The sequence below is a fragment of the Mycteria americana genome, chromosome 4 (genome assembly GCF_035582795.1).
Source record: "Mycteria americana isolate JAX WOST 10 ecotype Jacksonville Zoo and Gardens chromosome 4, USCA_MyAme_1.0, whole genome shotgun sequence".
Lineage (NCBI taxonomy): Eukaryota > Metazoa > Chordata > Aves > Ciconiiformes > Ciconiidae > Mycteria > Mycteria americana.
The window spans coordinates 90,808,072-90,834,182 of NC_134368.1; the positions used below are offsets into that span (position 1 = coordinate 90,808,072).

Consider the following 26,111-nt stretch of genomic DNA (forward strand, 5'->3'; position numbering starts at 1 on the left):
ACAGCTGCTCCCAGTCGCGCAGGAGATACGCTTCCCTGAGTAGCTTCCCCCGGCTGGAAAAAAAAAGCCTGTAGGAAGCCTGAAGAGCCTAAAGCCTTAAAAACCAAAATAGTCACACAGCAAAACGCACGAGATAACACTGCTCTGGCTTAGCAAATAACTGACGAAACAGACATTTCTGAAGGAGTCCAAGGAGGTCTTGCATTGTTATTGATAGGAAATGTCTTGCAAAACACCCCAGCGTGCAGTCTGAAAAGTTTAACCAGGTCCTTCTCAGTTCTGAGCGAGCAGAACGCTATCGTCTGCTCCGCTGCATCTCAGGCACACGGCTTAAGGGCTCTGAGCAAGCAGGGCTCCGGCCAAAACATTTTTATATTTGGTTCAGAATTCAGCTGAATTTATTTTTAATTGGTTATTTGACTGCAGGGCTGCAATTTGTGAGAAAGCGTCACAAAAGCCCAACTTGACATGAGGATCCGTATGCTCATTTCATACGCGCAGACGTTCAGACTTCCATTTCAAACTCTTGAGTGCAGGTTTGAGAGGAAAAACGTGAAACGCTTGTGAAACGCTTGTGAAACGCTTGTGAAATGTGAAAAACGTTGTGACACGCTTAATCTTTAATGGGAGCAAAAAAAGTGTCCTTTAGTCCTCCTACAGCTAGAGGCATGCTACACTTAGTGCCAGGCAAAGGATCTCGATTTCTTCCGCGTTTCGCTGTGAGAAGAGCAGTGGGGCTTTGTTTAGCAAAACTCTGGGTCTCCCCAGTGATCAGAAACATTGGCTTGGCCTCAGCACTTACAGAGAAGAGCTCAACACGCTCTGCACGGGGAGCGTTGCTCCATACGCTTGGCTGACCGAGCTTTCTTCTAACGGGTCCTTCAAAGGCCAGAAATAGTACGCTGGCTTCGAGATGTCTTTTCTTTATCAGGGCCTAAACTGGTTTTTTGCACGTCAGCTTACAACTTGTGTTTTGCTACCTTAACGTAGGTTACATTTCTGACGGGTCTGCAAGGGCAGTAAGCGTGACACAAACACCAGAGACAACAGAAATTCTAGCCAGAGGCATGGAAATGCTATTCCTACCAAGCTTTTTGGGAGTGCGGGTAAAGGTTCCCTTCACGGTTCGGCAATGAGAGTTATCCCCGCCGCAGACGCCACACTTATCTTCAACCTTATTGGAGCCAATTTCCTTGTCGCAACCCACTTTCTGCAGAAGGAAGAGTGAAAAGAAAAAAAAAAAAAAGAGAAGGTTTTGACATTGGTCGTCAGTTTTAGTTACGGTGGGAAGCCATCGCAAAATTAACGCGTAAAGGAAATTACCACCCGACGCTGATCTATTTTATTTAAACACAAATTACTCGCAAATCTGATGCTGGATAATGGTTTTCACGTGAAAAAACATTTCTTGCTTTATATTCACTGTACTTCAAGACTAAGAGAGATGGGAAAGGCAGAAAAATAAACACAATTCTTTTCAGATGCAAAACTAAGTGCAGAAAAGGCAAATGAAAGGACCGCTTGAAGGGAAGCGGAGCACAGGTCTGTGCCGTTGCTCTTGAAATCTCAAGGAATTATGAGGAATCTGATGCTGCAAACACTTAATTCAGAAACAGCTGCAAAGTCTACCTCTGCACTCTCGACCGAGTTGTTCTGATTGATTCTAACCAGAGCCGTCCCGTAACGGGCGCAGCTCGAGCGCGCCGACGCCCTCGGGAAGCTGTCACTCACCACGCATTCTCCGCGAACGCAGATGCTGTAGGGATCTTTATAGGAGCAGCGAGTCCCGTCGTGCGCCAGCTGTTTCATGTAAGCAACGTCTCCGGTTTCTTTGGATTGGCAGTAGAGGTGACATCTCTTATTAGCTGTGTCGCAAGGAAAGAGAAGTAACTGCGTAAATTAACAGCAATCCAGACGTGTTTCAGAAAAATATCCCACTAAAGGAGCGAAGAGAATACGACAGAGATAGAAAGGACCTTTAACAGGCAGCCGTGGGGGGGGAAAAGCAACTAATTTGCTTTTCTGGGCATTGTGGGCCTATCCTTTGAGAGACTCTCTCAGAAATCAGTTCCCTTCTACAGAGGCTCCTAGGACTGGGTTCCCGACTGTTCTGAAAGCAGCTTTCACTCCGATCCTGTTGGGAACAGGGCTGAGTTTACAAAATCACAGGGATGCCGAAAAACGACAGCAGCAAACTGTGAGAAGATGGTGCTAAAGCCAGCTGGAAGGCACGGAGGATTTGGGTCTCTAACTTGCTTTTTTTGCAAACCCCAGCTGAGCAGGTATTTCCTGGTGAGTGCCCGAATGTAAGTCCTCAGCCACCGTGCAAAGGGTACCCCGGGAGACACCCGAGGCAGAAATGCCCGCCGCTCCGCAACGCCTTCCACCGAACTAGGAATCTGTCTTTGTGCTTGAAGCTGTCCTCGCCCCTCAGGGTAATTACTGGGTTAGATTAACGTTAGTAGCGAAGACTGACAGGACCAGGCGGAGGCGGACGGATCTATAAAAGAGTGGGAAAATACTAAGAAGGACTTCTCAGGTAGTGCCATTAGAAAAAACACTTTTAATACTTTGTGCAGCCGCGATCAAACGCGGACCCTTTGCACTCGGGCAGACGAACGGCTGTACGGAGAGAGGGCAGGGAGCGCTTTTCGCGACCCAGCCAGCAGCTTTCCACGCTTTGCCCCAACAGTAGTGAGCCAGAGCTCGACAGCGCAGTGCATTAAATGCGCTATTCCGGCAGGAGCCGAGAGCCTCAAGCCTCTTGCTACGTCACGTTCTCACTAAGAGGAGGATGAAAGTCAGGGGAAGAAGAAGAACAAGGCCCCCACAAGCTCTGGGAGATTCCAGGGCTGAGATTCCTGGGAGACTCTGGGAGATTCCAGGCTGTAATCTGGGAGATTACAGAGCAGGACGTACCATCAGGGTGCTCGTAGGGCAGCCAGTGGTGCTTGCTGTTCTGATACTCAAAGTGGGAATTGCGCTGCTGACACTGCTGCGCTCGGAAGTCCTCAAAGTGCTTCGGACACTCCTCTGTATTGCAAAGCTGAAACTCAAAATTGACACCAGCACAATCTTCACCGCCGTTAATGGGCCTGTAAAGAGAAAACACCGAGGGATTCTAAAACCCGCTGGACGTTAGCTCTGGGGATGTTTCTTCTGTCTTAGGTGAAACTTCACGCCCTATTTTAAGAGACAATTTTGCTAAAAAGGCGTGTGAAGTGACAGAAATGGAAACAGAGCCGGTACGCTGCACGGATACGCGCTTGCAGTACGGCCTCAGTGCTTGCCCACGCATCCCCAAGGCATCTGCTGAAATGCACAAGTACTACGTGGGCACGTATATGCTGCCCACAGTCGATTTACAATCAGAGATTAGCTAAGCTTATCCCGCAGCCTGCTGAGCTCACACACTACGTACTCTTCGCTCCCTTACACATCAGCTAAATCCTTGGGATGGTTCTCCACAGGCTTTCCGCTGGAAATTCTTGGATTCTCCAAAAACGATCCTGGCTCCCTGCAAAAAGCCATACCTAGAGGGGCTCGAACAGAACGCGTATTTTGGCAGACTCCATCCAAAACGTAAATGCCACTTAAACTGACGCCTAGAACGACCCCCAGCTGACTGCAAGTACCCCCTAGCCCGAAGACCTACATTGGATTGTTGCACTGGCGTGTCCGAAAGCGAACTCCAGTTCCACAGGTTCGTGAGCAAGAGCCAAATTTTGTCCAGGGTCCCCAGTTGCCATCCTGCTTCAGCTGGTTAGCGTTCTTCCACATGCAGTGACCTTTATAGCACCACTGAGAGAAACCGGGCAAGGGAAACAGATGAGAACAGACGCAGAACCCAAACCAAATGTATAATCGCGGTCAAGTTAAAAGCGCACAGAGGCGAGCTCGTGGGCTGAGAAGGGACATCTCGGAAAGGAGGCTGCAAGCAGAGACTTTCCCGGGGACAAAGCTGCTGAGGGTCTCCGTGCTCCGGGCCCGAGGGCACGCGGCCCCGCGCCCCGAAGGCAGCCCGCTCCGTGACGGAGCGGCAGCACCGCCCAACCCCAGCCCGAGCCCTTCCACGGCAGACACGTGACGCTCAACACGTTCCACCCTCCTCTTCACGTCATTGAAGTGAGTCTTTGTTTCATTTGAGTCTTAGTCGCTACCACCTTTTTGCAGGAACGTGAATGTTCTGAGTATCAGCAGGATAAAGCTTGTGCTGAGGATTAGTTGGGGCTTTTTTTCTTTTTTTTTTCCTCATACTGGCCAAATGTCACACTTAGGCAAATAGGCCGGAACAGAGGGCTAGTCACTGGGCAGGGTGTTGTTTTGCTGCCGGCTAGGGCGTACTCAGATGGTGTAAGTGGCTCTCCTGTATCTCAAAATACATGGAATTTGCTAAACAAACATTTATTTGCGTATAATTTTATAATTAAAAATGAATTAGCAGCAGGACACCCACTAATGGGGATATTAAAAGGGAAAATACGGAGCTAATCCTAAGCCTACCCACACATTTAGCCACAGTACGTCTGGACCACAAGCGCCGAGAAGCGGCCCTACAGTAACGGCATTATCTGCCACTGCGCATTCCTGAAGACGCTCTATGGACGCTTCGCAGATGAGACAAGAATAAAAAAAACCATAACAAAAAGGTCACAGGAGAGGCTGAGAACGGGTTACACCTCAACTGGGGTTTCTCTGTCCAAAATTTACTTCGTACTACGGGAGACCTCGTACAGGTCACAGACGATCACAGCGGGAAAGCACAGCTCCCTCCCCCTGCTCCACCCAGGGGGTGCCGGGCAATGCCCTGCTTTCCTCTGGGCCCTTCAACCCAAACGAATGCATCTGTTGGGCTGGGTTTTCTTCCGTACAAACACAGCGAAAACACAATACTCACTTTTCCAGGGGCACATTCTGTCCCATCGAGCGGAGGTCCTTTCTTAGTCTTACAGAAATACGGGTTATCCGGATGGCTACACCACAACTGCTTGCATGGGTCAAAGGTTCGGAACTGGAATGCAGAACATGTATGAGATGAAACTCAACATTACATTATTCCTACTTTTCAGATAAGGATTCAACCCACCCAGTCAATTCATCGCACATAGACGGCTACCAATAAGTACAGTATCGTCAGAAAGAGAAGGGCAAAAGCATCTTCAGAAGGAGAAGGGCAAAAGCATCTTCAGAAGGAGAAGGGCAGTGCTTACTCCCTGCATCCCCTAGTCCTGAGCTGGTGAGAAGAGGAAGGGAGGAGGCACCAGAAGCGGGAGGAAAAGGAGGGTTTTGTCCTTCTTCCTTGGGATCACTACCACAAGCCTGTGTCACGGGGACCGTGCTGCCGTCCACCTGACCATTAAGCCAACTGACCCAGACGACTGGCTTTCACCCATAAATATCCCTCTCCTCTTTACAGATCTGTTTAACTGCTCTTCAATTACGAGAAAACGGGTACGTTGCAGCTCTTTCATAAGGCCAGACACCAACTTGCTGAATGAACGTTTGTCTTTGCCATGACTGCCTCGGACGTACCGCTGTGCACATTTTATAGCCAACGCCAAAATCAAAGCGGCACTGTTCGTCCATGGAATAATTGATGCCTGGCAGTTCAGGAAGCTTGGGCCAATCATGTTCGAAAGGGTCGTCAAGAAGACAGTCATAAGAGCTGTGGAAAGATACACAGGAAAAACAAATCATGAGAAGATGTAGTGATTTTTTTTTTTTTTTTTGATCAGCAAGATCAAAGTCCTTATTCTTAGTAAGGCAATACTCCTTTTCTCCAACTTGTTCTCTGTCCTCTTTACATAGTCATTGCCCCCCGAAGCACAGGCAGTCCCTTCTGCGGGAATATTGCCTACTGCAACATGGCTGAGCGTGGGATGGGAAGCTCCGACTTGGTGCTCCGACCTGGCGTACGATTCCTAATATAGGGCCTAACACAAAGCCCGCTGTAGTCAGAGGGAGTCTTTCCACTGGCTTTACGGAGCTTTGAAACACGACAGTCGTCTGAGCTGTCGGCCTTCTTACCCGACATCTACAGTGTTCACGGGGAGGAAGCCCTGCCTACGCGAAGGGCAAGAATAAGGCTTGCTTTTTTCTCATTCCTGTTTAACTCTTAAAATAGCGATGCTGGTGGGCTGCTCCTCCTGCACTGGGATATTCCACTTTAAGCTCTAAGGTCTCAATCAATTACTATTTTATGCCTTATGTTACAAACAGAGTTTCTTCTGTAGATGTGGGTCAACTCATGAAGTTTGCACTCGGTTTTGACCGGCAGAACCAGCTATTTGCAATGGAGAAGGACGCCTGAGTAACAGCGGGATGAAGAGGTCCCTACGTGGAGGGAGGTAGAGATCTGCTCTCCTGTTCTCCCTAATTCTGACACGCGCACGCATGCCGCCTGCTCTCCTCCACAAGTTTTGCTAGTTCCTTTTCTGAGTTTAGGGCTTCACAGCATAACTCCTAGAGAAATCAAAAACCTAGGGAAAACACCAGCTACCTGACGTGAAGCCTGCCTGCGACCATGTCCCCGAGGACGCGAGGAGCTCTGAGCGCAGCCCTGCGTGAGGAAGCGCTGCTCCTGCTTTATAGCTTTTTTAATACAGACCCGAAGGGAAAAAGAGTACGGCAAAGAAGGTGATCGGAAAAGCGCTCCACCGAGGAGACCGGTCGTGGAGACGGCGGTGCCTGGCTGCTGTTGCACTGAAGCATGGAGCAGCCTCCCGGCATGCCTCTGAAGGCTGGATCCCCGTGGGGAAGCAGAGAGCAGGCCACCCCGGCCGATCCCGTTCCCCAGTGCCCCTGGGGCCCCAGGTCCGCTGCGTGTATAAGAAGGGCTTCCGCAGGCAAGGGTCCCGTTTATGACCCAGCTCCTTCACGCTGGGACGGCCTCTCCCCTTCTCTTGGCTGCCTAGCAGACTGGCCCCGCGCCCCGGGAACGGCAAAGACTTCCGTTTCCTTTAGTCAAACAACGACCACCGAGCGCGGACGGGTCCTTACTGTATGTATCTTTTGAGTTCTTGGCCGCTGCACCTGGACCAGTGGTACCGATGAAAGGCAGCCTGCACCAGGGGGGCCATTACGCTCCCCATTGCCGTCTCATCCCCACATCGGTTCCCTTGCCCGTCGTGCTCCATTCCCAGCCTGTAACAAAGAATCGCCGTCAGAGCCCAGGCAGTTCCCGCACTGCAACCGGTGAAACAACTGTAAAGAAAACGGTTTCTCATGCACGTGTAATCACGCAAAATGAAATTGCTCTTTGCATCCTACAGATACAACCTGCGTTTCACACTGATCTTCTTTGAGGCTCTCTGAATGCTCTTTCTTTTACACTTCGTTTTATTTGTTCATACCAGGAACGAACTAACTAGACGATGACGACTTCTTCCGCTTCGGAAAAAGGAAAACAACAATTCTGCTCAGTAGGGAGCAGTTCATTCAGACACTGAATTGTTCGTGTTTGTATACTCATTTATCAAAAGCACCTATTTAAACACAGAGCTGACGTAGTTATCACGTAGCACCTCCAAAGAGCTAACGCGGTTAGCACGTCACATCTCCAAGCGCGCATCCCCAGTTGGGCTAAATTCCTCCCGGAGAGCTGCACAAGTAGCCTGCACTACTTAAGGAAGACAAAAATCAGATCCTCAGTGCTTGACATTAATTCGTCCAGGCAGCTAACAGAGATCTTCGCTTAATCAATTACTCCCAGCTTAACATTTTATCATGCTTGAAGAGGTGCCAAATCTCACAAATCAGCACTTTCAGTCAGTGAGAAGAAAGAAGTTACGGAAGCTTGACAAGCTACTGTCCCCGCTGCCTGGGCCTTACACGTTTCTTATTGACCTCTTCCTCGCCCAGAGGAAACAAGTTCCCCCTCTCTCTTCCCCTTCCTTTCTTCCCCCACTTCTCTCTTCATTGCTTAAACCACTGACGCATTCCAAGGGGACGGCAATAAAATTAGGATAGCTTTCAGACAGCCATTAAAATTAAACCCCTCGAAGCAAGCAGGAGATGCAGTACCGTATTTTGTTGAGGATCTAATTGTAAAAGTTAGACTTACACGTGACCGGTTTCATGAGCAACAACAAAGGCTGATGAAAACCCATCCTCATGGTTGAGAGTACAGCTGCGGACCGGGTGACACATGCCGGTAACAGGAGCGTACCCTATCGAGAGAAATCGTGTCTCATTCTTTTACCCATTACATTTATTTTAAACGAGACCCCCCAGTAACTTACTCCCTGAGAAGAACCTAGGATTATTTTCTTTTGATTGCCTATTTTTTCCCTGTCTTTGCGACTGCTGTCGAACAGAGTAAATGGCTCTGACGTCCTGGGATTGAATCCGCCGACATCTGCGTTACTTCAGGCGCTTACACTTTTATCACCAAAACCGCACAAGACTCCTGATCCATTAAAAGGTGGAGCTATAGGCTGGGATTTTTTTGCATGTGTTCATATTAGTACCTTCGTCTACCTACCGCCTGGCGCATATCGCGTGTCTTTTCCTCAGTAAAAGTTAAATCTTGCTCGAGACAGGGAAGTCTGCCTAACATCTCAACCTAACCAGCTTCACTCCAGGCACGCCAGCCCAGGCCTCAAGGAGAACTCAGACCCTTCTCTCCCCATGAAAGGGGAAGGGAGCATGGAGGTACTGAACTGGAAGTTCAGCAGATACTGTCTTAGATACTGAAACGCCTTAGATACTGAAAGTATCTGAGAGTACTTGAAAGTATCTGAGAGTATCTGAAAGTACTGAAAGCATCTACGACATCTCCAACTGGACAGCCAAACCACGGTCTCACCCAGACTCTTCTTTATCTGCACTGAATCACATTTACCTGCGCTGACATAAATCACGCTTTGTGAATTTACTTCCCGTTATCATTAGTTCCTCGAGTCACAAAGATTAATGCAGGTATCAAAGTAGCTGGTACGCTACCGATAAAAGGAAGCCTACAGCGAACGATGCGATGAAATAAAAGTGGAGTTGAATGCAAAGTGCATTGCGCGTTCCTAGTGATCCCTGCGCGCGCACGCACAAACGCCTGGTGTCCGACAGAAGTAAATAGCTATTTACTTACACCTCTCAAGTAAGAAACTTAATCTGCTACAGTTAGATATAAATGGCAAGAACTACTGTGGCAAGGCCTACTTGCTTTTTAAAAAGTATGTAAAACGAATGGGAGGAAGTACTTTCTCTCCACAAGAGAGCAAGGGGTACAGGCCCAGGCTGTCCACGTGGGCCTTTGCTGAAGCCGGAACAGGGAACTGGAAGTTATGCTGAGCGCACGTGCTTTCCCCAACCCGACCGGGTTTCAATACGTCTTCAAAACTGAACGCGTCCTTAAGCGTTTGCTGAATAAAGACCTACGATGCTTATTGTCTCGGGATCACATAACAATGCGGTTTTCCAATTTTCCTCTTTTCTGGCAGGCGCTAGCCCAGAAACACCGAGTCCAGATAGTTTTGCTCCAGCTCAGCTGCATTACCTTGCATACCAGCAGGCCCAAAATCTTGCCTGGTTAAGAAGATGGCATGATCGTGGTGCTCGGAGTGATTGGGGTCCGACTTCTGCTGCTGATACGCCCAGCGGCAAACGTTCTCCAAGCTTCTCGAGGGGTTCCCTCTTTCAATCAAGCTGATGGACTGAAAGAGCAACACATTAGACCCAGTTGCTCCTAAAGGTAGGAAATTCAGACAAGGTTTGATTTTCTTGGAGCACCAACCAGGTCCCCATTTCTCTTCCTAACAATTTCTCTTCCTAATAGTTTCTCTTCCTAACCATTTCTCTTCCTAATAATTTCTCTTCCCTATCACTCTAAGTCATGACAGCCTTCTTTCCTATGAAAAAAGAAAATGTGTATGCTAACAGTGACCATGCATGTGCAAGAGTACATCTTTAGGGTTTTTTCTGAAGACGGTTTAATGAGTATTCACATCGTCTGTGAAAATAACTGCCTTTCTGCGTATAGCCTGTAACGTGCGGGAGGAACACACAACCTGATGTGAGGATTGAAAAAGGACATTTTTATTTCTTTTGTTGGAACTTGCTTACATTCCGGACTGCCGGACAACAACGTGACTCAGCTGAGATGAGCACGCGTGCAGTGACACACACAGCCGGCGCGGAGGAAGCCAATAATACAAACACAGGGGACAATGCCTCGACTGCTGCAAATCACCGTAGTGCCGGTAAATGTGCACTGACGAACACAGATTAAACATCTGGTTCCGTGAGATTTTTGCTACGGCGTGTGCCTACAAGCTCAGTAAATTTAATTACAAGACAAACATCAAACTGGTCTTTTGACTTGCCCAAATCCAATGTCTGAGTTAAATGGAACCGATACGATCTTTATCAAACCCTGAACAGCGTTACTGCGTTCCTCTCATCCTGAACAATTTAACAAGCATTTGTTTGAAAACTCTCTGAGTGTATTTTACCAGAAAAAGCAATGTACTGTTACAAGTACTGCCCAGGGTACCAAGCGGAGGAGCGTGCGGGGACCCAGTAACAGGGGCGTACGCCAGATGAGAAAAGCAGATAGTTCCACGAGCGGGCTGCTTGGAGGGGGTGCAGCAGCAAGCCGTGTTGGTCAACCAAGACGATTGCTTCTTCTGCACTGATCTAAAATTCCCGGAGGACTCAAAAGGGGAAGAATTCAGGCGGCAAGGCTGAGCCAGTCCTGCACGCCTGCCACGGAAGGGACGCTCATGGTCAGCCCCAGGAACGAGGGCACAAGCACAGCTGGCACACACCCGGCGGGGAAAGCAGTTCTCCGGAGCGAGCTGCTCAGAGGGCTTCTGTGTCCACAGCCCTTCCTGTCGTTCACAAGGACTAGCATTACAAAGAAGACGAAGGCGGAGAACTGGGCCAGAGGCTTGCTTACCTTCGCGTACCCCAACATGATCATCCGGACCAGCACGACGTTGATGTGAACACCCAAGGATTCATCGTGGTAAATTTCATTCACCTGAGGAAAAATTAAAAAGAAAAAAACCACTGATGATACCAAGGGAACTTCCCAGGCCACGTATATGTTATTTCAAAGTGCTTTTATCACTACAGTCTTCTCGGAGGAGGATTCAAGTCTCGAATCATTTCCACGCAGCGAGGAACGTAGCCTACGCTTCCCGTCATCACCTACCCTCACGCAGGACTTTCTGAAGCACATGTCAAGACTCCTGTCCAGTTTAACGGCCTTTGGATCAGGGCCAATAGAAAAGGTGATGGGGGGGGGGGAGACTTCAAGTTCAAACCCTGCAAATACTTATCTGAACGCTTAATTTCACTCATTTGATAAACATAATGAGGGAAACGAGGTTATTCCTGACAGCAAGTTATAGCAGTGTGTTCAAGTTCACCGAGGGATTTAAAAGCAGATAGAGTTTGCTTTAACACCAGATAAAGCCATCACCATCCGCCCCACGTGCCACCTCTGCTATGCCACCTGGCCACTCTAACTGGGATGAATTCCAGACCCTGTTCCTATTTGTTTCATCAACTGTTTGTCTCACTTCAGTCAGTTTAAACACACGGGATGAGTATTTTAGCGAGGAGAGCGAGCGAGCAGATTTTTCTTCATTTTGTAAAAGACTCTGCTGCCAGTAGCTCTCGCTCAAGGAAATGCGCCGCCAACTTCAGCATAGGTTTGCCCTTGGAAAACACCTGAGGATTTGACTTAAAGCCGTTTCTGCATTCTGAAGCTCTAGGCGGGGAAGGCAGAATAGCTAGACAAGGACACGAACAACGACCCTCCATTCCTGCACACAGGTAGGCACGTGTTGAGCTTTAAAGATGTCAGCGGTACTCTTGATTCTACATCAATCTTAAAATTAATGGGAAAAGTGCTTCCAAATCTCAGAAATGCTTCGGAATTTTCACCTGGAAGTTTTAAAGTCCACAGCATCGCCAGACACATAAACGCTGTAGTATACCGTACAGGGTAATGATATCTCCCAATAGACCTGATTTCTGCAAGTCAACGCATTCTGTTAAGAAAAATCAGCAGCTGCATGAAAGCACGTAAGGTTTAGGCGATCTGGAAAGACTGACTACATTCAAAACAACTGCTGGCCTGAGAAAACACCCATCCGGAAGACAGCCTCATGAGACCTCAAAACTCTAGTCCTCAAGGACTGCAGAAAACTTACAGGAAAGAGCAAACTTCAAAGCCCGCGGGGAGTCCTTATAAAACGGCCCATGGCTTTGCACCAAATTAGGTCTGCAGAGGTCTCCAGTGAGATCTCTACACATCACTTAAAGGCGGAATTTTGATTCAAGCCTTTTTAGCCCCGTTTCCAAAGGAAATGAAGATGAGATAGTCACTCCCTCTGTTAGTTCTAACGCCCCAACAAATTTTGGCCCCGCTTACCACCTTCCAGCAACACTTGCACAACAACAAAGCCCTCAAAGAAATTAAGTACCCAGAAGTGCTGTGAAAGCAAGCAGGTGATTAGAAATAACAGTCTTACGACCGCTCGCAAGGCAGGGAAGACTGCGTACCCTCGACCACACGCACGTACGGGCGCTCGGAGAACGCTCCCAGCACGGGAGAAGCTGACGGCCCGTTAGAGAGCCCAGCCACAGGGCAGCAATCCAGAGGTGGCACTGCCCATCCGCTGCTCACTGAACAACTGCAATATTTCACCGTGGTTTTTGTTTTGAACAATCTTTTTTTTTTTTTTTTTTTTTTAGAAGCAACTAATACTGCTGCCCTACTTTTTAGAGATAAATTAGACTTACGTGGTCACCTTTGTACTAAAAAGAGTATTTGTGGAAGTGAAGCTAAAAACCCAGAATTATGCAGATGGGTCAAAAATTGACCTTCTTGAGGACCTTCCTTGTGTCTGGGAAGGTGATAAATGTCCTGCCACCAGAGTGTAAATTAGGGCGCTAAAACATCTGCAGATCATCAATGAAGTTACTCATCCCCCTAAAAACAAAATAAATATTATATTATGGGTAATTGGTGAAAAATAAATGCCACTGTTCAGAGGCTGGGATATTTGAGCAGGATTTAGAGTTGGTTTTTTTTTTTTTAGTCAGGGTAAACAGAACTTCCCCCTTCCCCTCGGGGAAAAAGGTCATCCCGAGCTGTCCAGACTGTGGGACCTGGCACAGCGATTTTAGCCCATGGTTTTTAAAAATGCAATCCCTTTTAGGAGCAGCTGAGAACAGACTGTCAGCAGGACAGTTTTACAAGGAATGAGCACATAGCTCCGACTGCCCGTCTTGTGAAGCAATTATTCCAAAGTTCAATTACTCAGCTCACATTTTCTCCCCATTAATGCAATAGTATCGCTCCCACAAAGGTTTGCGTCAGAAGAAACGTTCACAATTTCCCTTGTGCCAAGAAACAAGCAGCTTCCCAGGCGTGACTTTCCTAGAGACAGAAGGGATCCTGGAATTGACCTAAAGACCCAAGTCGTCTTCAGGATTTCTCCGCAACACCATTTTTTACCCCATTCGCTGTGGATTGCCTTGGAGGGCTCCACTGCAGGGTTCCCACGAGGAGCGAGTTCGTATATACTCTTGTGACCGAAACACAGGAAATTTTGGAAACCCGTAACCTCGCCAGAAGGATGCAAATCTAAAAAAAGTGCTGAAAACGTCAGGGTAGACCGCGGCACTTTCAGACGGCTGTAACTGCAGCTACGCTGTGCTTATAACGGCAAAGGAAACGACGTTCCAAGATACTGGTACAGAAGGCATATATAAATCACACCCCAGTAAGCTGGGCTGGTGGAACACATCACGGGTGGCCAGCTGGCTGTATAGCCTCCGTTGCGGTATTTGAAAGTCAAAAGGGGTTAGACTGAATTCAGCCGCAACACGCACAAGAAGAAGTCACTCGGCACTCGCCCTGGGATGGTGGTGACAACCGTGAGACTCCACAGGCAAAGTGGGGAAGTATCTGTTTGCTGAATGCATAAAAAATCGTTCAAACAGACAAAATAAATGCACCCGGCAGATGAACTGTAAGGCTGCAGTGAGGAGCCCTGGAAAGGAGAGAACTGCTAACCATGGGGCTTCACTGCTTCTGCGGAAACTCGCCCGCGTTTACACGGTACGAGCGTCACGGGTGAACCCACGTTCCCAAACTGAGGCACTCGTAAGACAACAACGGCGAACTCGAAGGCAGCCTCTAGCCAGCCTTCCTCCCCGAAGCAAAAGTGGCTGGAACTCACCTGTCACAGAAATTGCTGCCTCTGGGCCCACAGCCATCCCCATACATCCCCAAGTTATGCTGAATGGTTCCTCCGAGCACCTCGTGCGGTATGAGCTCTTGGTGGCTGGTCTCTCGCCTTCGGGACAGACAGCGAGCCGCAGACGCACGCCTGCTTTTGCGCAGGTACGGTGCAACTCCCTGTCAGGGTTGCCCACCAGCACCCGCCGACCCCACCTCCAGGGTGCCCAGGTCGGGGCTGGGCTACTGCAAGGCTACCTGCAGCCCTGCCGAGGGCTGAGGTCCCAAATCGCTTGGCAGGGGATAAACCATTCGCCGTGCAAAGCCTCTCCCATCATCGCAGTCTGCCCAGAACAGCTCCCCGACCTGCCAGCATAAGCGGTCCCTTCTGGCTTTCAGGACTCGGAGGGACGGCTGCTGCGGCGTCGAAGCGCCAAGAGACGCGGGAAACCTCGACCCTGCCCTTGTTCCCGGTTTTATTACTGGCTGGCCCAGTAATGTAACAGGAGTTTGCTTTCCTGGTCGGTGTTTCGCGTCCTGCCTGTAGTGACCTCCTTTGACATTTTTTGATGAAAAGCTCTATACGAGAACAGTATTACCTTGATTACCAGCTCTTCCTTTCCTTCTCTTAGACTCCATGGCGTCTTTGATCGCTTTTTTAAATGACCAAGCTATTTCAACAGAAATCATTTAAGAGTAACTGAACTGACTGAGGAAGGTTACAGAAGCTTTTTCGCCTCTGCTCGCTCACAGCAAGTTCCCCTCCGCTTACACCAAACGCTTCACCCGACCCTCCTCGGGTTTTGGGGCCCGTATAGCCTCAACGACCTTCTGTTTCTGCCTCCGTGAAACTACTTACATTTCTGTGTCTGACCTCCATGGGGGAAAGTGCAGTTTCTTAATTAGCATTCTACAGTGAAGGAATGCTGAGTAATTCAGAATTTAATGATTAATGCCATCAGCTGCTCTACCGTTCACATCACTGGAAATAAAACAACTTTGACAAAACTAGTCGACTACTGGCCTACGGACCACGCACGGGTACAACTCACTAGATTAAATGGCAAGGAGGAGTCGTGCTCTCCTGGTGAGACCTTCACATGCCATTAGGCTTTACCACAGGCTGAGGGCAATATTAGATTAAAATTGACGTTAACCGATAGACGGGAGAAGTGAGTGCGTGATGACTGTGTGCTACAGAAACAGCTCCCTGACTAGCAATCTTGACAGGCCACAAGGTAAGTTATAAGCCGGACAACATAAAGCATCAGGCTTGTGACGAAGGGTGGCTTTGAAGGAGAAACCGCTGCCGTAGCCTCTCCAGTCTCGTGATGAAGAGCGCGCCTGGGCCGTTCTCGAAGCCCCGCAATTCAGCTCCGCAGCGTAACCCCCCGGATGGACGAGAGGCAAGAAGGACTCCCCCCAGCCTCGGAAGAGAACGTCACCACCTACAGCACAGGCTATCTGCCCATAAAGAACACCCCTCCGGGCTCACCGTGACGTTGAAACGCGAGGAAACGAAGCAGAGATTTTCTTCTGAACTCTGCTACTCCAGCACGCCTGCTTGCTGCAGAACGCTGGGCTGGGAGATGACAGTTCCAAGGTTTCAAGAGAGAGGACGCAAGCTGCCGCCGCCGCCTCCTCCTCTTCCTCCTCCTCTTCCTCCTCCTCCTCCTCCTCCAGCTCGACACCCACAGCCCTGCCAAGCTGCCTGCCGCGAGGTCTTTTGCAGGCGTGCGGGCTCTGCAGCCCAGCCCAGCCTCCGGGAAAGCCACCGCGCAGAGGCAAAAGAATTGGCAGGAACGGTGCTGAACTGGGGCTTTTCTGGCAACCTTTTTTATTAAGAGAGTTTTTAAAGAGATGCTCTTCTATGTCTGTCGTCTCTCCCCGCAGTTATTTTGCATCGTGTTTTCTTCTCGTTTCCTGTTTTACCTGCGTCTTGTTTAGGAAGTCATACGAAAAAGACGACCATCGTTAAGATCTTGACAGGAATGACTAGATTGTTACGAAAGCCTTTCTCCTAAGAGAGGAACCGATCTCTACCGTGGTCGACCTCCGGCTCCTGGGGGAAGCGGCGCTGCAGCTTGCACGGGCTCTGCATTGGCCTCCGCTCCCAGCAGCTGGAGCCACAGGGGGGTAAGAAAAGACGGAAGTGTTTTGGGACTCCGCTCTTTGCAAAGTTAAATGTTTTTAAAACTAAAGAGACAACATTCTGACATCACCTTTAATGAAGATCTATAGATGATGTTTCATGAGGAATGTGGTAAAAAGCAAAGGATTCCCTGCAAGTACTGTATCGAGAATATTTTGTTACTCACACACATAATAACTTTTCATCCCAGACTTTCTGGATTCAAAAGTTAATTTGCTTCCACGTTTGCCAAAACTACGTTAACTCCTGTGTCGCCTTCTTCAGCAACACGAATCACCCGTGCAGTTTAGCACAGCCACGACCCGGCATTTCTGAAGCGCTGCTAGCAAGGCCGGTGCGGCAGGTGGGCACGGAGGAAGGCTGCGGGCTACCCGCCTGCCTTACGATGCCGTCGGCCGGCACCAGCCTTGGCTCCCGTTTCCCCGTGGAACCGCACAGAGAAGAGCGAGCGCCGATCTGACTCTTCTCCTTTACCTGAGGTAACGACTACCAGGCAAGCGATGGGGTCAGAGACTAGAAAAAGCCAAGAGATCGCTCAGTTAAGCCACGCGTCGAGGCCCTGCCGTGCACTTCTAGGCAGAGGCAGAGTGAAGGAAGAACCGAGAGCGAGCGACGGAGAGAGGAGGAGCTGCGGGCAGCGTCTGCGCACGGAGCCCTGCGGCAGAACTCGCAGCGGTACCTGGCACGGCCTGTTCTTACCGAAGCTAACCATCCAGCTCTCATTGGCTTCCGCGCGTGGACGACAAACTAAAACCGTTCTTCAGAAAGAAGGTGATAGCCACAAAACTGCAGTGCCGCGTGGACGGCGGTCACCAAAAGATCCCGTCAAAAGCAACGCGCAATTTGAGCATGAATGAGGCGCAGGAGCAGCGCTCTACCGGCTAAGTTTGGTTTATTCTCAAGAAAAAAAAAAAAAAAATTGAAAGATATAAATACCGCCAAGTCCAAACCTGCTTAGAGTCCCTCCGTATACGCTGATGCCCTCTGTGCGTATCTTTCTGAGCTCAGTTACTTTAATCCAGGGAAGCTTTGCCTTAAGTAACCGCCCAAGGGAGGAACGAACGTCAGCTGCCTAACGCGGGAGAGCTTTAACTTCCGATCTAACAACACAGCGCTCAAAACGTCCAGCTTTTCTTAACTATCCGCTTCGGAAAGCGTGCTACCTACCTCTTGCTGAAAGTGGTCCTTATGAACGTTTCGCTGTTCTGCCTTTTGTCAGCTGAAAAACGAAATTCCTCTAAACAGAACGCAGTGCCTTCAAGATCCTCTCTTCTTGTCGGAGGTTTCCCTCAGGCAGCGCGGAGGAGAGGAAAGCCGGGTTACGAGAGACGACGTAAGACAACAGCAGAGCTGGCTGCGAGGCGCCAGGTAGGCTGACAGGGCCGCAGCCCCGTAAAACGTGAGACAAACAGTGGTGAAAACCGCTTCTCCCCTTGCACGAGGTGACCTCCCCACCAGCGCGGCACGCCATCGCATGACAGAGACCGGGCCGGCTCCGGACGGACCCGGAGAGCCGCCGAAGGGCTGCCTCGGCCCTGCGGCACAACCGGGCTGGGGGGACAAACCGGGGGGAGAGGAAGGGGGTTAGGCTTTCTCAGCCCTACTTGCACCCCGTTTCCCACTCCTCTGCCAGTTGTCACTCGACTTGCCTTCCCGCTGCACTTGCGCAGGTTCTCCGAGGGATGCTCCGCTGGGGATTCGGAACGGTGCTAACACTATGGCACGGCTCGGGAGATGGAGGCTACAAGTCTTCACGTGCTCCTGGAAAAGGTAAGATCGGGAAAATGTCGATTCTGTCACCTCACGGAATTCAGCTGAAAGTGCCCAGCAATGGACGAGCTACCCGAAACAGCGCCGGGGGAATGACATTCTCTCCATGGGTGATTTTAGCCCTCCGCCCTTCTGGAAGGCAGGCTTCGGCAGCTCACGCTGGGAGAGAACGGTGAAGCGTCACCTAAAAGCTAGGGACCGCACCAGATTTTATTGCTTTGGACCGGATGAGCCCATCTTGCCTCCTGACTTCCAGCGCTGACCCTTAGCAGCTGCTTGAGATGCACCGCTGATGCTGGGGTTTCCAGCCCGGTTCTTAAGCCGAGAGTACGTACAAATGTTAAGTAGAGGGAAACATCTTGGGCGTTTCTTTAGCCGAAACCAAACCTCCAGGCCTGGAGCTCCCGACGGCCTGGCGAGGCCGTGCCGGGCTCGGTTCCCAGCGAGCCAGCTCTGGCACCGAGAGCAGTACGCTTGTGCCAGCGCGGCACTGTGCCCAGGATGGCCGGTCTTGGCACGGGTCTGAATGAACGTGATTTAACACCGCTGTTTTGCACTTGAGCAAAACAGCGTTGCTTACGATGCCCGTCCATGTTTGTTGTTTTGAAGCTACCCTGGAGCCATCTTGCACGTGCTGCGTTACATGGGGCAAAACCGCCCGTAACTCCCCTGCTTGGGAAGGCGAGTCTCGGCGAGTCACCACCGGCCTTGCAAAAATCCCCAGGAACGCTCGTAACATCCATCACAAACTCTTTCTCGTCTAGAGCCTCCCATTTTTAGGAAGAGTAAAAGACACAAGTTTAGATGCGCAAGGTTCCATTCTCGGACCGTCACGCCGCTCGATCCAAACCTAAACCCAAACCACAAGTCGGGGTCCTGTCTGTCAGGCGAATTCAGCCGTGCTGGCCTGTGTCTAGGCACAAGCAAAGGCTTGCTCACGTGCTTTCGGACTGCCTAAAAAAGAAGCTCCTCCTAACAGCAGGGGTGCGCAGTTACCAGACGTACGTTCCCGGCCATGCAAGTCTTGCTGTCGATTCGCTCGTGTCTCGGGGGCGGCCCACAGAGCAGCCCAGGTTCCGTGGCTTGTTTCTCCTCACAGATCTTCACGCCCGGCTTCCTACCACGCCACAGGCAAAGGCCTTCTGCGTGCGTGCCGGAGGAGGGGAGGACGTTATCCCGAAACGCCTTGGGCTCCAAAACCGAACGCACAGACGTGACTCGACAGCCTCTTCTCCTCGAACCAAGAGTCTCCAGCATCCATTCGCTTGCCGTTGCAGAGCAACTCCCCTGGCACGCTGAAATACCACGGTGGCCTAAAGCACACAGGCTCACCGTTACAGAGACAGGAGGCGAGGCGTAAGACTGAACTAAGCTCCAGGTTGTAAACCTGGCAGACTAAATTCAGTTTTTCGGTTCCGATGTGCGTGTATGTCTGGAGTTTCTTGTTCTAGCTTTATAGCACAGTGTAATTCTAGACAGAGTTGTTATAATTCTACACAGAGTTGTGCTGGAGAAGGTTGGTTTAAATTTATAGAGAGATTTTTGGAGATAGTTGGTTTAGATTTATATAGAGATTTTTTTTTTCCCCTCTCAGATTCTAGGGATTACATTTTTAAACTGCTGGTCCTCATTTTGGGAGCTAGAACAGGTGGGGCAGGTTTTCAAAGATGCTCAGCACGTTTCTGCACTTGGAAAACCAAGACAGGATCGTGACAGGCAAAAGCTATGTGGCGCCGAGTTTTATTTTGTTTTTAAAAGGACCTGGCTTTAAACATCTAAAAGGTAACTGGGGGCTTAGGACAACGAGACCATCCCTGCAGGTACACTTTGGTCCTGGCCTGGGCTTCCCCCTCAATATCTGAGGGGTCTCCCCTGTACCTCTAAACCTCAATATTTAAGGGGTCTCCTCTGAAATACCTACAGTCTTTCACGCATGTCGGACTTGTGTTGTTGGCAGCACAGCTCCTTACGAAGGAACAGCTCATTCAGCGGGCCGAGGAGCTTGCAGAGGGAGCAAAGGGACCTCCTCTAGATACGGCAGCTCATTTTTAGCCTGAAACACGAGGGGCAACATTTTCAGCCGCGGGTCTCCGTACCTGAGCAGCCCCGTGCGCGATGCGGTCGTTGCACAGCGCGCACTGAACGGGAGCTGCGTAAAAGCGTTCGGTGCAGGACGAGTCACGACGCGAGCCGCGCGGATCAAAGCTCGGACCAAAGGCTGAGGGCACGGGAGAGAAGTAACGCCTCGGCCATTCGCTTCTGCCACTTCTGTGTCACACGTGAGGTCTAACACAAAGGCGTTGTCCCGAGAAGTCTTGTCTATAACGCCGAGTCTCGCTGCCTGCTTTCCCACCCCTTCGTGCCGTCACTGATCTCACCTCTTCCGTTCACCCGCTGGGACTCGACCTTCCACTGCCCTGATTAGGGGGCTGCTCCCGTCACCCCCGCCGTCACCAGTCACCCCTCGCGTAATTCAGGCTTAGAGGGACTCAGTGAAGAGCGAGCCTCGGTCAACCTTTTCATGCGCTGGCACCGCACGTAGCCTCGCTGCCCGCCACTGCCCTCGAAACGCTAGGAAGTTGGACCAAGGGAAGGCATTAAGAGCAGAAAACGCCTAAGAAAAAATTATCAGCACAAGCGTACGAACTAAGCATAAAACAAGGACGGGAGGCCAAATTCACTGTATGTGTTATTCACATTGGCTGTCCCTCGCGAAGCGGGGAGCTGCGATGGGGTTTTGGGGATGAGGGGGAGAAGGTGTTTCTGATACTCTGCGAGAGTGAAAGGATTGAATTCCCTCAGTCAGGAATGACGGCGGCTGATGTGACGCAGAACAAAGAAATGTTACAAAGAAGATTTGGAAGCCTAAGGAATCACTTTTAAATTATTCCAGGAATAAAAAGGTAAGTGTAAAAAATACAAGAATCATTTCTACATTCATCAAATCATTATTAATTGTAAGCCTATTCTCTTATAATCTGTCCTTCGGATATTGTTTTTCCTTCCTGGAAAACCTTGTGATCCCCACAGCTTCTAAGACGTATCCCTATGGGTCTGCCGCTTACATGCATTAAGAAAAGGCCACGCGTTGCAAGGGATTATACATCTCCTTTACATTCCTTTCATGTTTTTTTTTTTAGATTTCTTCTAAGATAGACGAAATGGAAAACATTTAAGCTTGAGCAATTCTAGCATTGAGTGCATATAGAACATGACTTGTAAAGCACAGTGTGAGCTGGGCTCTGCTGTGGTGGGCATTTCCATAGAATCTGATAGCGTCGTTCAAGACTGTATCTTTAAACATAGCATCTTGCCTTTGATTTTACAGCCAGAAGGTATATGTAGACAAAGAATACTTGCTAACCCCTTAAGGCACACTATGATAAAGCAGTTCTGTGAGTCTCTGTCCCTTCGCAGTTTCTACATCAATATGGATATCGACATATTGCTACATAAATAAGGAACCAACGTTACGAGAAGGGTTGCTTTCTTTCAAAGAGCCGGTAGGTGTTTAGAACACTTTTTTTCTCTGCGTCTTTATTCTTTAACCAGGTTTCCTTCAGAACTGTGTTGCGGGAGAAGTTTGGAATTATCAAGTTTACATTTTCCCCCCACTGTTTTTCAACTGTTTCCAAATTCTTGGAATTACCCTCGAATGTGCCCTAGAAAACGACTGCAAAAAAGATCAATTAAAGGAACATCTTGAAAAGACAGAACCAAATCCAAGAGCAGACAAAATGATGGTATGTGCATCAAGCACGGTCTCCCAGGTCTCTCTGCAAGAGATTACAAAAGGCTTTCACGTTCCGAAACAAGCGGTGCGGCACTACGGAAGATACTCACGATGTTCATGAGGGTGAGGAGGTAGTTCTGAACGTGTTCTTTGCCGTGGAATCGGACGACAGAGTCGTCCACCCCCAGCAGCACCTCAATGTTGTAGTCGTCGTCTCCCGCGTGCCTGCGTCGCCTCAGGGTTTCGTTCAGCTGCTGCTCTGCGCTGCTGTACAGGGAACTCAGCTCTCCGAGGCCACCAAGAAGAGACGCTACAAGAAACAGCAAGACATCAACATCTACTCCCATTCCGTTTCAGAAACATCCTCCTGCACAACACCCTCGCCTGGAGGGTCGCCACTTCTTTGGATAAAGTAAATCAGGAACTCTGAAGAGATGATTCTAGTGGCGTAGGGGTAGGGGAAATCACCGGATACCCAAGGAAAAAATGCGTTCAAGCATCGTTTATCACACGGTTCTTATTTCAAGCATAACATTCATCCCTAAGGAGATTTAGGCCAAATACTTCACTTCCTAAGCCAGAATCTCCCCCCTCCTTTTCTTGCAACACATCAGGCGTGCGTTGCAGAGTGCCACAGACATGGGAGGCCTCAGCCTTCACCGCGGACGCTGTACAACGCTTAACTTGTGGCTTCAGCACTCAAAAGTATCGCGGTCGGCCCAAATTCATGTTGAAACGATCTCAAATAGCAGTGCGGTGTGGTTCCCCCTCACAGCCCACCACTGGAACAGCTAAGCTAGAATCTCTGACTTACTGTTTTTCTAATTCTTTGTTTAAAAAGTAGGTGTTGGAATAGCCTCTCCTGTGAATATCGCAGAATACTAGAAGGACCCTGAGGACACGGGTCAAGGGGCAGAGCTCGGACGAACCGTTCCGGACTGGCTTTTACAGGGATGCGCTCAGTAGCCTATATCTGCAAGGACGCAAAAGCCATTTCTTCCACTTAGGACAGTAAAGCAAAGCATCACCGTGGATTTTTGCCAGCAAAAAAGTCACAGCTGTAGGCTACTTAGTTCCTCCTGAATCTAAGCCAGCACACCAAGAGGCTCTAAGCAATCAGCACCAGCAGAGAGGACGGCCTTACAGCGTAGAGCACCGGCTCCGTATCGCAGTCCTCGCTAGGAACCGGGCTGCTCTCGTGCCTCTGGCTCCGCGACACTCGGGGAGCACCCCCATTCCCCCACCCTTCCGTTCAGAAGGACGAGACGATGCAGCCCTTAAACGCACGGGGATCTTCCTGCTCTACGAACCCGGCAAAAGCAACCAGCGTCCAACGGGTAGAAAGGAGAGGACGGCCCTGCCTCCCGCTCGCCCGGACTCGCGGTGGAAGGGGGCATTTCCCCAGGTGACGGCACAGCTTTCAAGCCCTTCTGCTCTGCGCTGGAGTTGATGAAAGCCAAGGCTGCAAGTACACAAACTGGCCCTTCGCACGTTTTCAGGCAAGGCTCCCGGTAAACTGGATGTAAGCTTTGCTTGTGGAAGGACAGCGGGACCAGGGCCAACGTGCTGGACGGCCGCACTCTAATCCCCCTTGGGCAGATGCAGCTACCGGCTGAATTAGCTGGGAAGCCTCTCCCTCCTAAGCGTCGCAGTGGTTCACAGCAACACAGAAATAACTCTCCCCGAACCCCACATCAAATGGCAAGGTTGTCCCCGGCTGTTTTCAGAAGCTTAGCCCGCCACTGCGGGTGAGAGACCAGGTCTGCAGACAGCTTTACAATTCAACCGCAAGTCCTCTCGCCCTCAAGAATGCGAACCCTGTGATAGCACACAAGTGGGAAATTCATAGACAAGCTCCAACTCTAAAAATTGCTGCAGCTGGCAAAGCTGCCGAGCGCAGCGTCCAACGGAAATATACCCGTAATGCCATCGCAGTGCTCCGCCCGCGGCGTGAAAGGACGAGCTTGAGAGCGCTTCAGAAAGAACCCACTATCAGCGCTGTGCAGCGCCTCTGGTTTGGCCGTCACTTCCCTTCTGAAATAGGTGGTTTTGCGGTTCAAACGCAGAGGAGAATCTCTTTTTTGTGTGCATGTGAGCAGGCAGAGCGAGTCAGAAAGGACTCCTTTTTTTTTTCACCCCGTCTAATAGGTAGCCGCTTTCTGCACACAGAGGGCATTCTCAATATGCCAGTGTTTTCCATGCAAGCACCCACAGAATATGTTTCGAGTGCGCAATCCCCACAAAGCAAGAAAAAAATAACCTCACTCGAGGAAGAAATGTAATGACCATTTTTGGCCAAGATGTGAAAAAAAGAAAAAGTAATACTGGCAACATTTTCAAGCATTGGGCCTCCCACCTCCTGAAATGCGACTTGCATACTTCTTTCCACAGAAACCCCGACCCTCGCCCTGACCGGGCTCAGGGGTAAAACCCCAGCCATTTCACTCAGCCTGGCATGCAGCGTGTTCCATGACCGTACCGGGACTCCTGAGGATAGCAAGCAGTACCCGCTCTAGCTGCAGCTTTCCTGGTGCTGCCTGGTTTTTAATTTTTTGTCTGCTGTTCTTGGCACTACATCAAGTACGTTACTCCTTAACAGAAATGCTGACATCAGAAAACAACTGTTGACTTTAAGGCTGATTTGAGCTACCTATCGGCTAGTAATTACTTAGCAAGCCTCATTCTCTGCGTTGCCTTTCCCCGTACCTTGCTGGAAGTGAAGCTCTGGGGTCCTCTCCCTCAACGCACCCACGGTAAATTGCTATGCCCTGTCCAAAAAACACAGGGCAACATGAGTGGTTCATCTATTCTCTTGTCCGTCTGTTTTCCGTAATCCGGCACTTCAGTGACTTCAAACCGCATCAAACCCAGGTTATCGGTACTAACGACAGCTCTGTTTGCCCATGCCGCAATCTGCACCCATCGCCAAGCGCTTAACGGAACATAAGGGCAAAGGGACGATGGCGTGACGTGAGAGCAGCAGCGCAGAGTGAGAAGGTGCCTACGTTCCTACCGCCCTCGCTAAATCTCCTTCTTTGTGATTCAGCTAAGTACTAGGGCACTAGTAGGAATTTTGGAAGAGCTCACAGAGTCAATGAATCTTTTCATAGCACTAAAGTCTGCTCCAAACACCTCAATCAACCTGAAGGTATTGATCATCGTTAATTTTGGCTAGTTCTAAAAAGTTTGTTCTGTGCTCGCTGGCTTCAGCCGAGGCCTAGGGAAGGGGGATCAGCAGATGTCCTTTCTGAGCAGCACAGAAAGCGTCCTCAGATGTGTTCTGCTCCGGAGATGGCATTAGTATTCTTATAAATACAAAATACGCATGTGTAACTCAGAACCTCCCGGGCAGGCAGACACAGAGGCAAACACATGAGATATTTAATCTGATCCGCTCTACAGAAGGCTGTCCAAGCTTGCCTCTGGTCTGTGCATCACGTTGCTCCAAATGAGGCTCGTTACAAAGCCAACCCCTACGTTCACTGTGAAGTTGTAGGGAAAACTGTCTTCTATCCCCTTTCTGCGCCGAGAGCTTCCCGGCTTTGGAAGGGTGAGCTTTTCAGAACGCCATGACCCCTACAATTCCGAGGTCTTTCAAAAATTTACGGATGCTGCAGCAGGAGGGGACATCATGGAAAAGTCTTAATGGAGAGCCATTCACCGCGGTACGAGTGCTACAACCAGTGAAGACATCAGCATGCTCCATTCGATTCATTTGGTAGGTACTTACGGGTACTCATAACAGAGGGCAGAGTTTAGACTGAAATGCTTCTCGCACAAAACCTGTGTTAACGCAGAAGTAAGACCGCTGGCTGTGCTCGGCAAGACTTTCACAGACTTCTTGTATTGCAGTAAATAACAAACACAACCGTCCTTTTCCTTTCGACCCTCCCTCTCGCCCAAACCCAAAGATACGTAAATTGTTTCCTTCCGCCCAAATTGTGCACTCGTACACATCTGCACGTGCCTGCTGCCTTTCAGGGACAGACAGACACCCGCAGCGCCGGTAAACGCGCGATAGCTAGCGGTAGCGCCACGCGCTATTGGAACCGGGGACGCAGAACACAGCTACGTCTCCAGAGGTCCTTAGGCAACGGTTAAGAAGCGCACGTGCTGCGACCTCCCCTGTGGACGACTGCAGGCTTTGCATGTAATGGACTATAAAAAAAACTGGCGTTCAAAGAAAAACGCATCATAATCTCTGCATGCTAATCCAGGGCTTAGGAAAACCTCGAGGTGCTTGAAGCTGGTATAACTCTAGC

At 49.9% G+C, this 26,111-nt stretch overlaps 1 protein-coding gene across 1 annotated transcript in view; it reads right to left on the reverse strand.

Annotated features, from left to right (window-relative positions):
• Nucleotides 1–26,111, reverse strand: part of ADAMTS3 (ADAM metallopeptidase with thrombospondin type 1 motif 3) — a 129,771-nt gene that overhangs the window by 15,623 nt on the left and 88,037 nt on the right. Inside the window, exons 5-15 of the mRNA XM_075501328.1 lie at nt 21,960–22,159; nt 10,895–10,978; nt 9,494–9,650; nt 8,063–8,168; nt 7,000–7,143; nt 5,533–5,665; nt 4,898–5,011; nt 3,656–3,801; nt 2,920–3,095; nt 1,732–1,865; nt 1,087–1,210 (exon numbers count right to left, since the gene is read on the reverse strand). Of these exons, the coding sequence (XP_075357443.1) occupies nt 1,087–1,210; nt 1,732–1,865; nt 2,920–3,095; nt 3,656–3,801; nt 4,898–5,011; nt 5,533–5,665; nt 7,000–7,143; nt 8,063–8,168; nt 9,494–9,650; nt 10,895–10,978; nt 21,960–22,159 (1,518 nt within the window). The remainder of the gene's footprint in view (nt 1–1,086; nt 1,211–1,731; nt 1,866–2,919; nt 3,096–3,655; nt 3,802–4,897; nt 5,012–5,532; nt 5,666–6,999; nt 7,144–8,062; nt 8,169–9,493; nt 9,651–10,894; nt 10,979–21,959; nt 22,160–26,111) is intronic.